A 16,188-nucleotide genomic window follows, 5' to 3' on the forward strand; every position below is an offset into this window, starting at 1 on the left:
TGACTCTTTTCAAGAGGAAAATAACGGCTAGCATTTGGTTAGCCATTTAGAGTTCTCTTTACAGATAAATTTATTTTATTTAATTATTATAGTAACCTTTTGAGGTAAGGTTTATTATAACCTCATTTCATTTTCTAGATGAGGTAATAAGTTTTAAAGAAGTTAAATAACCTACCCAAGGACACATAACTGGGAAGTGACAGATCTGCTGCCAAAGCCCGTGTTCTTCCATGTATACCACTGAATAAAGCAATTAATTGAGAAGTGGTCTGATAAAGTGGAAAGAAGTAGATGAAGAGGGAGGGCCTATCACAAAGGCACTGTGTGGTTGCAGCCATGTTATTCAACAGTGTAAATCACCAACATCTAAATAAACATTCTCACCCCGTAACTAGGACCTCTCAACAAACACGCCTCATAATATTCTGGTGAAACCAAAACCAAAGTATGTAAGAAAACTTCAAAATCTTAAGACCATTATTTAGAGAAAAATATATCTGAAACATTATATAATTCTAATGACTAGGAATTTGACCTTTTAAAGAGTATAGCCATTCCCCTGGAAGTTTTACTAAAAATCCTCAGTCAGTATAAATATTTTTCACAAATGTTACAAAAGATAAGTTTGAGCTTTCTCTAGTCACAAATGCGTAACATTCTACATATACTGAGAGAATAATTCACCATTAAATTTGTTTTAATACAAGACATATATAAATATATCTCAGCATTATAGTAATGTTCATTTTATAAAAGCTTTTGTTTTGAATATCATTATGCAAACATAAACTTCCCAAGTATATATTCAAGTATAACCTGCCCAGTCGAAAATGGTCTATCTCTGTCAAAGAGGCTTAATTTCGTACAAAACCAAGACTGTCTAAAATAGACCACCTCTCAGAAAACTATACAATTATGTACCTTGGTGGATAAGATTATATTTCAGATACCTTGAATAAAGAATGGCCTTCTATTATCTAAATAGGTCATCTCCATCAGCTAAGGGCAAATTTTCAGGAAAGATGAACATGTAGTGATGAGAACAGGCCACTTGCATAGCCAGTGAAATCAATCCTGAAGACCAACAGGGTAACAGATGTCACAACCAGATTGCTCTCAGCATCCCAATTCAATTGTCTTTTATTTGGAAATTTCCCATTATTAAAGTTACATAAGATCAGAATGAGGAATAATGGAATGGAATAAGGATCTCTGAGAAAAAAAGTAATAAGAACACTGGCAAAAATGGTAAAAATCAACTTTTTTAGAACTCTCAAATAAACCAGAGTCCTGAAACAAAAGGAGAAGCATTTATTTAACAAAAATGGCTGAATCTCAGTAAGAACAGTGAAATTTGTGGTATTTGAACTTTTCCAATGCCCAGTCCCATCTCCACAGAGCTAGAATAGTCTTGAAAATGAAAATCCCCAAAATCATAGTGAAAGCTAACAGCCAACAACCAACAACCACCAGAGGGGACAGAATACGGTTGGAATACACCAAAAATACCATTTTCTGAGAACTGTCATTATTTAATATCTCTAGCAGTTCTCTAAAAATACCTATTCATAGAGCTTTTCTTTATTTAATCTGACTCAGGGTATACTCAGCACAAATAGCCTCTTCTCCAGGCTGCACGGCAAAAACGATCAGTGGCAATTGCTTAACATCACAGCTACTTCGAGTAGCAGTAAGAGTTGGGGCAGAAAAAGCTGACCAAAAAGCTTAAAAGGAAAAGCTGGGGAATGAGAGGGCCATGAAGATGTTTGAGATTTGTATATATATACAATTTAGAATCTAAAAGGCCACATGCATGTGTGAGGCTGTGCACATTCTCAGGAAAGATCTGAGAAGGCCCCAAACTCTCACCTCTGGCTAACCTTAAGGCTCTACGCAAATGGGCAGTGAAAGCTAAGGCAGAATTGTAAATGGCCTGCCTGAGAACTGAAAGCATATTCCACAATGGACACCATACCCTCACCAAATGCTGGGAGACTTATTGCCTGGTACAGTTAAGAAAACCTCTGTCCAATTATTAACTGACCAATAAGAAAATCGAGCAAAGTCTCTAATGACCACACATAAGAAAGAATACAGACTTTACAGATTTAGATCAGGAAAATTACTAAGCAAACAAATACCAAGAGCAACAACAACAAATACCAATAAAAACAAACACTGAAGCAGGAGAGGAATCTGATTCTGAGTGCTGCCACATTATATTACTTAAAATGTTGCATTTTCCATGAAAAAACTACAAGATATGCAAAGAAAGTGTGGCCAATACAGAGAAAAGTAAGCATTCAATAGATACCACCTCTGAAGAAGCCCACATTGAACACTGAACTTACTAGACAAGGGCTTTAAATGAGCTATTTCAAATGTGTTCAAAGAACTAAAAAAGCAGTATCTACATAGTTTTTAAAAGTACAAGAATGATGTTACATTAAATATAAAATATCAATAAAGAGACAGAGTTAATTTTTAAAAGAACCAAGTAGAAATTCTAGAAGTGAAAATTAAAATAATAAAAATTAAAAATTCCCTAGACATATTCAACAGAAGACCTGAGAAGGCAGAAGAATCAGCAAGCTTGGAGACAGGTCAATTAGATTGTTTTTCACACCCGACAAATTGAAAGGAAAAAAAAAAAAAAAAACGAAAAAGCCATAAAGAAGATAAATGAACACAGCCTCAGAGACCTCTGAGACACATAAAGCATACTCACATACATTTCATAGAAGCCTCAGACAGGATAGGGGAAGAAAAAATAGTTAAAGAAATAATGGCTGGGGGAGGAGTTAAGATGGCAGAGTAGTAGGGTGACCCTGAGCTTGTTTCATCTTCCGAACACAGCTAGATCAACACCAAATCATTTTGGAAAAAAAAATAATAATAATAAGATTTTATTTACTTATTTGACAGAGAGTGAGAGAGCACAATCAGGGGGAGCACCAGAGGGAAAGGGACAAGCAGGCTCCCCACTGAGCAAGGAGCCCAAGGCAGGACCCAATCCCAGGACTCTGGGATCACGACCTGAGCCAAAAGCAGATACCTAACCCAATGAGCCACCCCGGCACCCCAACATCATGTTATTTTGAACTGCTCAGAAATCAATCTGACAATTAAGAAAACAATCTCTATATAACTAGAGGGAGAGAACATGGCGGATGAGCAGTTCAGAGATGAGAAAGCCAAGGTGCCAGAAATGGGAGGGTACAGAGAAGTGAGGGAGTGAGAGCAAGAGAGAAAGTAGTGTGTAGGGTTCACACAAGATGCCCCAGTGTGGGGATCCTCTGGAACTCACTGGGAGAGAATACTCCCCTTCCTGGAGTAAATTTGGAAGAAGGGATTTTGCCTCTCCAAGGACAAAAGACCCACTAGGCACCACTGAGTGGCCATTCAACAGCAGGGGCCCGAGGTGCAGATAACCTGGTCGCAGCATTTCACTGCTACCCTATGACCCAGCAATCGCACTACTCGGTATTTACCCTAAAGATACAAATGTAGTGATCCTAAAGGGCACACGCACCCCAATGTTTATAGCACCAGTGTTCACAATAGCCAAACTAAGGAAAGACCCTAGATGTCCATCAACAGATGAATGGTGTTAACATATATATGATAGAATATTATGCAGTCATAAAAAAACCCTGAACTCTTGCCATTTGCAATGACATAGATGAAATTAAAGGGTATCATGCTAAGAGAAATAAGTCAATAAGAGAAAGAAAATTATCATATGATCTCACTGATATGAGGAATTAGAGAAGCAAGACAGAGGATCATAGGGGAAGGGAAGGTAAAATGAAACAAGACGAAACCAGACAGGGAGACAAACCATAAGAGACTCTTAATCTCAGGAAACTAACTGAGGGTTTCTGGAGGGGAAGGGAGTGGAGGAATGAGGTGGCGAAGTGACGGACATTGGGGAGGGTACATGCTATGGTAAGTGCTGTGAATTGTGTAAGACTAATGAATCATAGGCCTGTACTGCTGAAACAAATAATACATTATATGTTAATTAAAAATTTTTTTTTTAAATACCAAAAAAAAAAAAAAAAGGATCTAACATTTATAAATATTTATGTCCCCAATTTGGGAGCAGCCAAATATATAAATCAATTAATAACAAACTGAAAGAAACTCATTCATAATAATATAATAACAATTGGGGACTTTAACACCCCACTCACAGCAACGGACATATTATCTAAGAAGATCAACAAGGAGACAATGGCTTTGAATGACACCCTGGACCAGATGGATTTAACAGATATATTCAGAACATTTTATCCTAAAGCAGCAAGATACTCATTCTTTTTCAAGTGCACATGGAACATTCTCCAGAACAGATCACATACTGGGGGTCACAAATCAACCCTCAGTAAGTACAAAAAGGCTGAGATCATACCATGCATGTTTTCAGACCACAAGACTATGAAACTTGAAGTCAACCAAAAGAAATATTTGGAAAGAACACAAATACATGGAAGTAAAGAGCATCCCACTAAAGAATGAATGGGTTAACCAGGAAGTTAAAGAAGAAGTAAGAAAATACATGGAACCAAATGAAAGTGAAAACACAACAGTCTAGGGGCACCTGGGTGGCTCAGTCTCTTGAGCACCTGACGCTTGGTTTCAGCTCAAGTCATGATCTCGGGGTCTTCGGATTGAGACTCACATCAGGGTCTGTGCTCAGACCCTGTGTCAGAAAGTCTGTCTGAGATTATCTCCCTCTCCCTCCACCCCTCCCCCAACTCACATGCATTCCCGCACTCCCTCTCTCTCTCTCTAATAAATAAATGAATCTTTAAAAAGAGACAAAAACCCAAAAAGCACAACAGTCCAAAACCTTTGGGAAACAGCAAAGGCAGTCCTAAGAGGGATGTATATCGCAACACAGGCCTTCCTCAAGAAGCAAGAAAAGTCTCAAATACACAACCTAACTTTACATCCTAAAGGAGCCAAAAAAAGAAGAGCAAATATGGCCTAAAAATAGCAGAAGGGAAATCATTAAGATCAGAGCAGAAATAAATGATATAGAAGTAAAAAAAAAAAAAAAAAAAAAAAAAACAGATCAACAAAAGAAGGAGCTAGTTTTTTGAAAGAATTGACAAAATTGATAAACCCCTAGACAGACCTATCATAAAGAAAAGAGAAAGGATCCAAACAGGTAAAATCACAAATGAAAGAGGAGAGAACAATCAACACTACAGAAATACAAACAATTATAAAACAATACCATGAAAAATTATGCCAACAAACCGGGCAATCTGGAAAAAATGGACAAATTCCTAGAAAACTACAAACTATCAAAACTGAAACAGAAAGAAATAGAAAATTGTAACAGATCCATAAGCAGCAAAGAAATTGAATCAATCATCAAAAATCTCCCAATAAACAAAAGTCCAGGGCTGGATGGCCTCCCAGGGGAATTCTACCAGACATTTAAAGAAGAGTTAATACCTATTCTCCTCAAACTGTTCCCAAAAAATTAGTAATGGAAAGAAAACTTTCAAACTCACTCTACAAAGCCAGCATTACCTTGATTCCAAAACTAGACAAAACTCACTAAAAAGGAAAATCACAGGCCAATATCCCTTGATGAACATGGATGCAAAATTTCTTAGTAAAATACTAGTTAATCAAATTCAACAGGGCATTAAAAGAATTATTCACCACAATCAAGCAGGATTTATTCCTGGGCTGCAGGGGTGGTTCAACATTCATAAATCAATCAACATGATACAGCACATTAATAAGAGAAAGGGTAAAAACCATGTGATACCATCAATAGATGCAAAAAAAAAAAACCAGGTGATAAAATACATCATGCTTTCTTGGTAAAAACCCTTAACAAAGTAGGGAGTGATGGAACATACCTCAACACTGTAAAGGCTATATATGAAAGACCCACAGCTACTACCATTCTCTGTGGGGAAAAACTGAGAGCCTTTCTCCTGAAGCCAGCAACAAGACAAGGATGTCTACTCTCACCATTATTATTTAACATAGTCTTGGAAGTCTTAGCCTCAGTAATCAAAGAATAAAAAGAAAAGAAAAGGCATCCAAATCGGCAAGGAAAAAGTTAAACTTTCACTATTTGCAGATAACATGGTATTCCTTGTAGAAAACCCAAAGACTTCACCAAAACATTGCTAGAACTCATACATGAATTCAGGAGAGTTGCATGATATAAAATCGATGTGCAGAAATCTGTTGGATTTCTATACACCAATAATAAAGCAACAGGAAAAGAAATCAAGGAAATAATCTCATTTGCAACAGAACCAAAAACAGTAAAATACCTAGGAATAAACCTAACTAAAGAGGTAAAAGATATGTATCCAAAAACCGCAGAAATTGAAGGGGACACAAAAAAATGGAAAAATATACCATGTTCACAGATTGGAAGAACAAACATTGTTAAATGTCTATACTACCCAAAGCAATCTACACATTTAATGCAATCCTTATCAAAACACCACCAGCATTTTCAAAGACCTAGAATTTGTATGGAACCTCAAAAGACCAGGAATAGCCAAAACAGTTCTGAAAAAGAAAAACAAACTGGAGGTGTCATGATTCCAGATTTCGAACTATACTACAAAGCTGTAGGCATCAAAACAGTGTGGTATTGGCACAAAAACACACAATGGAGTAGAACAGAGAACCCAGAAATGGACTCACAACTCTAGAGTCAACTAATCTTCAACAAAGAAGGAATGAATATTCCAATGAAAAAAGACAGTCTCTTCAACAAATGGTGTTGGTAAGATTCAACAGCAACATGCAGAAGAATGAAACTCGACCGCTTTTTCACACCATACACAAAAATATATTCGACATGGAAGAAAGACCTAAATGTAAGATAGGAAACCATCAAAATCCTAGAGGAAAAAACAGGCAGCAATCTCTTTGACCTCAGCTGCAGCAACTTCTTACTAGACACATCTCCAGAGGCAAGGGTAACAAAAGCAAAAATGAACTATTAGGACCCCATCAAGATAAAAAGTTGCTGTACCACGAAGGAGACACAACTGAAAAGGTAAGTGACAGAATGGGAGAAGATGCTTGCAAATGATATATCATACAAAGGACTAATAACCAGACTCTACAAAGAACCTGTCAAAATCAACACCCAAAAAATAGATAATCCAGTTAAAATATTAATTTAAAAGTTAAAATAAAAAATCAGGAAGACATGAGCAGACATTTCTCCAAAGAAGACATACAAACAGACACATGAAAAAGTGCTCGACGTCACTATCATCAGGAAAATACAAATCAAAACCACAATGGGATACCACCTTAGACCTCTCAGAATGGCTAAAATTAATAACTTGGGAAACAACAGATGTTGGTGAGGATGTGGAGAAAAGGGAACACTTTTGCACTGTTGATAGAAATGTAAACTGGTACAGCCACTCTGGAAAACAGTTTGGAGGTTCCTTAGAGGGTTAAAAATAGAGCTGCCCTATCACCCAGCAATTGGTATTTACTGAAGGATACAAAATTGACCAAAGGTTATAAGAATTCGAAGGGGCACTTGCAGCCCAATGTTTATAGGAGCAATGTCTACATTAGTGAAAATATGGAAAGAGCCCAAAAGTCCATCAACTGGTGAATGGATAAAGATGTGGTATATTTATATAATGGCATATTACTCGGCCATCAAAAAGAATGAAATCTTGCCATTTGCAACAACGTGGATGAAACTAGAGTGTATTATGATCAGTGAAATAAGTCAGTCAGAGAAAGACATATCAAATGATTTCACTCACATGGAATTTAAGAAACAAAACAGGTGAACATAGGAGAAGAGAAGGAAAAATAAAATAAAATAAAATAGGATTAAAAACAGAGAGAGAGGCAAACCATAAGAGACTCTTAACTATAGAGGACAAACTGAGGGTTGCCAGAGGGGAAAAGAGGGGGGCATGTGCTCAATGGGTGATAGGCATTAAGGAGGCCGCTTGGGATGAGCACTGAGCACTGGGGGTTATATTTAAGTGATGAACCTCTAGATTTTACTCCTGAAACCAATACTATGCTGTATGTTAACTAACTTGAATTCAAATTAAATTTAAGTTAACTAATTAACTTGAATTTAAATTAAATTTAAATTAGAAAAAAAAAGAAAAAAATCACTGAAAAAGTCCTAAATTTGATGAAAAACATTAATTTACACTCCCCAAAACCCTAAAACTCCAAAAAGGATAAAATCAAGGACAGCCACACCTACACATATTATAATCAAACTCTCAAAGATTATGAGAAAATTTTGAAAGCAGAAAGAAAAAATGATCCATCATGTTCAAGATGGTCCTCAATGAGATAAACAGCTGATTTTCCATTAAAAAGCCAAAGAGGTCAGAAAGTAATGAGATGACATACCTGAAAAGTGGTGGTGGGGGGGGAGACTATCAACTAAGAATTTTCCTTCTAAAATTAAGGAGAAAGTAAGAAATTCCCAGATAAAAACTGAGAATCCCATACTAGCAGGCCTGCCTTACAAGAAATACTAACTGTAGTCCTTCGGGCTAAAAAGAAAGGGCACTAGAAAGTAACTCAAATCCACACAAATAAGAACACTGGTAAAGGTAGCTACATAGGTAAATATTAAAGAAAACACAAATGTATTATTATTGATTTGTTACTCTTTTTTTTCCTCTCTGATTTAAAAGACAAGTGAATAAAGAAATAATTATGTCTGTGTTGACAGGCATGTGATATATAAAGATGTAATTTGTATTAATGATAATAGCACAAAGGAAGGGGAGGAAATGGAGCTACACAGCAGGAAAATTTTGTACACTGTTGGAATTAAGTTGTACTGGTCTGAACTATATTATTATAAATTAAGATGTTAATTTTAATTCCATGGCAATCAGTCAGAAAATAACTTAAAAAAATTAAAATAAATGACAAGGGAATTAAAATGGTACAAAGAAAATGCATTTTTAACAAAAAAATTATTTCTCTACCGCCCAATAGAGAAATACACAAACAAAAGACATAACACATACAGAAAACAAAGAGCAAATGAGATATAAACTCTGCCATACCAGTGATCACATTACATGGAAATGGATTAAACACTCCGGTCAAAAGGCAAATATTAGAGAATGTGTTCTTAAAAATGATCCAACTATATGCTGTCTACAAGAGGCATATTTTATATTTAAAGACACAAATAGGTTGGAGGTAAACAATGGAAAAAGATATACCTGGAAAACAGTAACGAAAAGAGAGTTGGAATAGCTATACTAATATCAAACAAAACAGGGTTTTGATAGAAAAATTGTTACTAGATGCAAAAAAAAAAATTTTATAATGAGCAAAGCCTGATCCATCAAGAAGACAGAACAAGTACAAATTCACTTAACAAAAGAGCCCAAAATACAGAAATCAAAAACTGCCAATTGAAGGGAGAAACAGACCATCAGTGGCAGACTGAACATGTCAGTTTCAATGATAAACAACCAGACAGAAGAAAACAACATTTGAATAACACCAAACAGACCTAACAGATATCTATAGAGCACTACACCACACCCAGCAACAGCAGAAAGTGCGTTCTCCTCAAATGCACATGGAACATTCTCCAGACAGGCCACGTATTAAGCCATAAAATAAGTCTTAATAAATTTTAAAGGACCGAAATGTTACAAAGTATGTTCTCCAACCAAAATTAAGTGAAATCAGAAATCACTAACAGAAGGAAATTTGGGGATTTCACTAATATATGGAAATTAAGCAGCACACATCGAAATAACCAAAGTTGATGTCAGTGCTTTTTCACCAAAGCTGTAATATAAGGAAAACCAGACTTCTGAAACAGATATTTAAAATATACTCACGGAATGACTAGAAGGACACAGAAGGTAAATGAAAGTCTCTATTTGTCAATCCCAATAGAACAAATTCCTAAACACCAGATTCTAAGGCCTTTCCAGCTTCTTCCTTTTTCCATTTTAATTCTTTTACAGCTACTGAAAACACACAGCATGAACTCTATTGGTTGGGAAAGAAGTCACCCTCTTGGTGCTGCAGCAACGTCCAGGACCAGCCAAAGCCAGGATAGCAACACACCAAAGTGGGTCCTGCGAGACCCGAGCACCAGGCAAACCCTTTGGATAGTTTTCAGGGTTCTCATGTGTAAGAGTGTTTTGGAGTTTTGGAATTTAAACTGGGATATGAAAACAGATTACAAGCCTTGAGGTTAGCATGGAACTTTTATTAATGAACCCCAAATCATTCTTTTAAGAGTCTTCAGGCAATGAATTAATTGTCCACCTTAGCAATCACCATAAATTGGTCAGACAAGTAAAAGGCACACAGTGGCACTGAATGTTTTCTCTTTTCTGCAAAATTACCTGCAAAATTATCTGTCAATTATCTGCAAAACTTAAAAATATCTGTCCTCAGAACAATCATGTATAGGATAATAAAAACCAGAGTAACAAAGGCCTTCTTTGACTAAGCAGGAGTTCTATGGATCCACAAGAAAGGAGGTTCACTTTCGGGTAATTTCATGAACATTCAGGTGGCAACTTCTCAAAAGCATCTAATAACAACAGGCTTACAAAATAAGCCAGGTCTACGTTAGGCAAAACATTCAAATTTAACTTTTTGGATATAGATTTGTAGCATATTATTACAAATCCATGACTGAAACTTAATGCTGTGTTTTACTTATGCTGTAACAACACATTGTAAATACCGTCAGTGAGATTGTAAAGACTAATTCCTTCCCGATAAACTGACAATTCCCTCCACCAACATTAACTACTCCCACCTAATGATACGCCGTCACGGGAGAGTTTTTCTTTTGGTTTAAAAATGAATCTACTACAAGGAGCCGAGGAATGAGACACAGCCCCGCCGTTACCGATGCCCTCTAGAACTCTTTATCTCAGGAAACAAACTGAGGCTTGCTGGAGGGGAGGGGAGGTAGGGAGAGGATGACTGGGTGATGGACACTGGGGAGGGTCTGTGCTATGGTAAGTGCTGTGAAGTGTGTAAGCCTGATGATTCACAGACCCATATCCCTGGGGCTAATAATAGATTTTATGTTAATAAAAACAAACATTCAAACAAACAAAAAAATAGGGTATAAGCATCCCAAGCAGAAGGAACAGCAAATGCAGAAGCTATGAGGGAGCAAAGAGTCTGGTGTTTTTGGAGGAACAGATAGGAGGCTGGGATGGCTAAATGAGTAAAACGTTCTCAGTTATGCAGCCCGAACCCTAACTGAGCCACCCAGGCACCCCACTTTACCCCTTCTCCTAAGGAGTTTAGCCTGAGCTCATAACCCATCCAATTTCAACAGATCTTTTCATCAATCAATTTCAACAATCAACAGTTAAAAAACCCACTTTGGGGGAGTCTGGGTGGATTAGTCGGTTAAGCGTCTGCCTTCCACTCAGGTCAGGATCCCAGAGCCCCAGGATCAAGCCCCCTGGGCTCCCTGCTCAGCTGGGAGTCAGCTTCTCCCTCTCCCTTTGCCCCTGCTCTCTTTCGCTCTCTCTCCCTCACTCTTTCTCAAATAAAATCTTAAAAAATTTTTTTAAAAATCCCTCTAAACAAAAGGAGTAAAATATAACATGAATATGTTAAATCAAACTCGAGAATTAACTAGAGATATTTTATAGGCTATATTAATTGGCCAATTTTCTTTTAATTTATATTTCTTATAAAACTCAGAATTCAGGGGCGCCTGGGTGGCTCAGTGGGTTGGGCCTCTGCCTTCAACTCGGGTCATGATCCCAGGGTCCTGGGTTCGAGGCCCATGTCAGGCTCCTTGCTCAGTGGGGAGTCTGCTTCTCCCTCTGTCTGCTGCTCCCCCTGCTTGTGCTCACTCTCTCTCTCTCTCTCTCTCTCACAAATAAATAAACTCTAAAATTTAAAAAAAAAAAAAAGGTTCTCCATTGGCTATTCTTCCACTATTGTTGAAGATGTGAGGATGTGAGGCTGAGACAGCTGCAACCATCTTGTCACCTGTGAGGCGCATCTGAGAACCAACTCCAAGGAGACAGAACAGAAGACTGACAAAACTAGGGGCGGCTGGGTGGCTCAGTGGGTTAAAGACTTTGCCTTTGGCTTGGGTCATGATCCGGGGGTCCTGGGATCAAGCCCCGAGTCGGGCTTTCTGCGCAGTGGGGGGCCCGCTTCCCTTCTTCTCTCTCTGCCTGCCTCTCTGCCTGCTTGTGATCTCTGTCAAATAAATAAATAAAATCTTTAAAAAAAAAAAAAAGAAGAAGAAGAAGACTGACAAAACTAGAATCAGAGGCTGAGGGAGAGCATCTATTCTCCTCCAAGAAGCTTCATCTGGACTAAATGTGGACTTCTCAGGAACATGATTGTGCTGTACTTACTGGAATCCACTGGTAGAAGGGCTATCTGTGTTCCCATCACATACCCATGGTTTTGTCTCCTGTGGGACAAGAAGGCTGCAGAGGCAGGGCCATTTCAGCATCATTTTTATAACTAGACTCTAGCCCCAACCCTGAATCTGGCTCTTCCAACACACTGATAACTGGAGAGAGAACCCTGGGGAGGGTCCCCATCTAGCCATCTGTAACTTCCACCTGCTTCATTTCAAGCACCAATGTCTGTGATATTAGAGGAAGCCAAAAAGAAGTAAAACAGTTACTCCTGAAAAACTCTGGAAAGGTTTAAGAACTAAAGGCACCAAGGCCAGGGTGTAAGAGGATGTAGAAGAACTGGCTGAAAATATGTATGTGATGTTGATAGACCTCCAGACCCTTTTTCTCATCTTGCATAACCACAGAGTTACTCCTCCTTGACCTCAGCAGAATATTGAAGATTTACGTTCAGAAGATGAGGGACTCTTTTAAGGGACTCTGGACTCAAGAAGACCTTCAGGAATGCCATTATGAAAGTAGAGGGATTAATCAAAAGTCAACATGCTGAACAGTGAGACCACCCCCCCCCCCCCCCACCTCAATTCTTCCTCTTGACTCTGAGACCACTGGACATCAGGTTATACCAGACCAGCGCAAGTGGAAATACTCATAGCATCTAACAGTAGCTGAGGACGTCTCCTAACAAAATGGTTAGCTCCATCACCCTATGAGAAAGCCCATTAGTCAATGAATCCCATTCATAGACATATAGAATTTCTGTCAGCTTGTTAGGTCTCTACTCATATATGATTGAGCAGCAAAAGGTCACCAATCTTGAACAAAAGGTCTCTGACTTCAAAGACAATGACCAAGAAAAACCACCAGAAAAAAATGGACTCAGAGACATTGTAGATTACAAAAGGAAAGCCTCAAAAGATGTCTCATTAAAATCTTTAGAGAGGATACACTACTTGCAAAACCAAGAGCATGATGCTATTTTAGAAAATAAAAATATTCATGTTAAAAAATATAATAAAGGGGCACCTGGGTGGCTCAGTGGGTTAAAGCCTCTGCCTTCAGCTCAGGTCATGATCCCAGAGTTCTGGGATCAAGCCCCACATCGGGCTCTTTGCTCGGCAGGGAGCCTGCTTCCCTCTCTCTCTCTGTGCCTGTCTCTCTGCCTATTTGTGATCTCTGTCTGTCAAATAAAAAAAAAAAAAACCATAATAAATAAATAAAAACAACATTCACAAAATGAGAAAATGCTGCTGGAATTTTTAAAATGGTATCAGAAATGAAAAATTAATCAGAAGAGCTGAAGATAAAGCTGAGAAAATTTTGCAAAAAGTAGTACATAAACAGAAAAAAAACACAATAAAAGAGGATTTTTTTTTAAAGAGGGTTAATCCAGAAGTTCTAACATGCTAATAATAAGGATTCTAGATAAAGGCAATGGAGAAAATAGGGGCAATTAATTACTGAAAAAAAATTCCTAGAATTGGAGAACCTGCATCTCCATTTTGAGCAGACTCGTCACTGAGTGCCCTTCCATAATTACTTTAAACACACACACATACACAAAACCCCATTTCGGGGTCTCTGAAGATAAACTAGTATTATTCAGCTTGTAGAAAGAAAAACATCAAAACATCAGCAGAAATAAGGTACTCTTCTGGATTCCAAAATGCTAATAACATAAAATCCCTGCTTTTATAGTATATGCTTATGTCAAATAATTATAACTAATTAATATTTTACATGTATTAAAATGTTTTATTTTTAATTCCTATTTTTTTAATTTATTTAAATTCAATTAGCCAATATATAGAACATCATTAGTTTCACAATTAGAGCTCAGTAATTCATTAGTTGAGTGTAACACCCAGTGCTCATCACATCACGTGATCTCCTTAATGTCCATCACCTAGTTACCCCATCCTCCTATATCCCTCCCCTCCAGCAACCCTCAGTTTGTTTCCTATAATTAAGAGTCTTCTTATGGCTTGTCTCCCTCTCTGATTTCTTCCCATTCTGTTTTTCCCTCCCTTCCCCTATGATCTACTGCACTATTTATTATAATCCACATATGAGTGAAACCATATGATAATTGTCTTTCTCTGATTGACTTATTTCACTCAGCATAATCTCCTCCAGTTCCAACCATGTCGATATAAATGGTAAGATTTCATCCTTTCTAATGGCTGAGTAATATTCTATTGTATGTATGTATGTGTGTGTGTGTGTGTGTATATATATCACATGCATTCTCATTCTTTATCCATTCATCTGTTGATGGACATCTAGGCTCATCCCATTGTTTCGCTATTGTGGACACTGCTGCTATAAACATTGGGGAGCACGTGCCCCTTTGGAGCACCACATCTGTATCTTCAGGGTAAATGCCCAGTAGTGCAATTGCCGGGTCGTAGGGTAGCTCTAGTTTTAGCTTCTTGAGGAACCTCCATACTCTTTTCCAGAGTGGTTATACCAGCTTGCATCAATGTAATAATCCCTGTCAAAATACCATTGACATTTTTCACAGAGCTAGAACAAATAATCCCAAAATTTGTATGGACCCAGAAAAGACCCTAAATACCCAGAAGACTGTTGAAAAGGGAAACCAAAGGTGGAAGCATCACAATTCCAGACTTCAAGCTCTATTACAAAGCTGTCATCATCAAGACAGTATGGTACTGGCACAAAAACAGACACATAGATCAATGGAACAGAATAGAGAGCCCAGAAATGGACCCTCAACGCTATGGTCAACTAATCTTTGACAAAGCAGGAAAGACTGTCCAATGGAAAAAAGACAGTTTCTTCAACAAACGGCGCTGGGAAAACTGGACGGCCACATGCAGAAGAAGGAAACTGAACCATTTCCTTATACCACACATAAAAATAGACTCAAAGTGGAAGAAGGACCTCAATGTGAGACAGTGTTTCCTATTTTAAAGAAACAAAACATACATGAAACACAAGGAGTTTTCAGTGCGAGTATATTTGGGTAAGTCTTTTAATAACTAAAGGGGACTGTTTGAATTTTGTACCAGAAGTTTATTTTATTGGCTTTTTAAAATAAGTAGTTTTTATTTTTTTTTTATTTTTTATTTTTTTTTTATTTTTTTTTATTTTTTATTTTTATTTATGAGGATTAGAAATATCTGTTTTCTTAGATCTCACTTAATCTTACATTTATTTATATAGGTTCAGACTATATCCTCCAGTTACTTTTCTTTCAGCATCTTAAAAAAAAACTAATAATATAAATAATGGCTAATTAAATTAACAATGAAATTAAGTTATGAGAACTTGTGTTACCTTGAAATATACCCAAACCCTTGACATTTTAAACTAATTCTCTTTCATCTCAAAGACCACACACTCACCTTGAGGATCGACTTCTTTAGCTAGCTTCAATGCATCTGAGTTTGCAAGATCGGTGTTGGCTGGGGTAACAGCCAAAATCAGACAGTTCTCCCTCGTAATGAACTGCATAATCATTTCTCTGATCTGATACTCTATATCTGGTGGCTGATCTCCCACGGGCACTTTAGTAATTCCAGGTAGGTCGATAAGCGTGAGATTTAACACTGTGTGGAAAAAAAGAGTCTTACATATACCCTCACTGCTAAAAAATAACTATGCAAAATCATCTATCTCTTTAGTGGGAAGAAAACAAGCTTAGCTTCACATATGGCATTATTGACCTAACTCCAACTGTGTGTTGAGTAAAAAGCATAGACTACAAAATGGCTTTGTTAGTTTTCTCTATTTTTAAGATACGATTGTGCTATACCAAATGATCGTTTTA

At 37.4% G+C, this 16,188-nt stretch overlaps 1 protein-coding gene across 6 annotated transcripts in view; it reads right to left on the reverse strand.

Annotated features, from left to right (window-relative positions):
* DNM3 (dynamin 3) overlaps window positions 1-16,188 on the reverse strand; it is a 516,334-nt gene that overhangs the window by 362,961 nt on the left and 137,185 nt on the right. For all 6 annotated transcript variants that reach the window (XM_032862979.1, XM_032862977.1, XM_032862981.1 and 3 more), the window contains one exon: window positions 15,764-15,967. In XM_032862979.1, the coding sequence (XP_032718870.1) occupies window positions 15,764-15,967 (204 nt within the window). The remainder of the gene's footprint in view (window positions 1-15,763; window positions 15,968-16,188) is intronic.

Source organism: Lontra canadensis, unplaced genomic scaffold, assembly GCF_010015895.1.
Source record: "Lontra canadensis isolate GAN:19392208 unplaced genomic scaffold, GSC_riverotter_1.0 scaffold24, whole genome shotgun sequence".
NCBI classification, from domain to species: Eukaryota; Metazoa; Chordata; class Mammalia; order Carnivora; family Mustelidae; genus Lontra; species Lontra canadensis.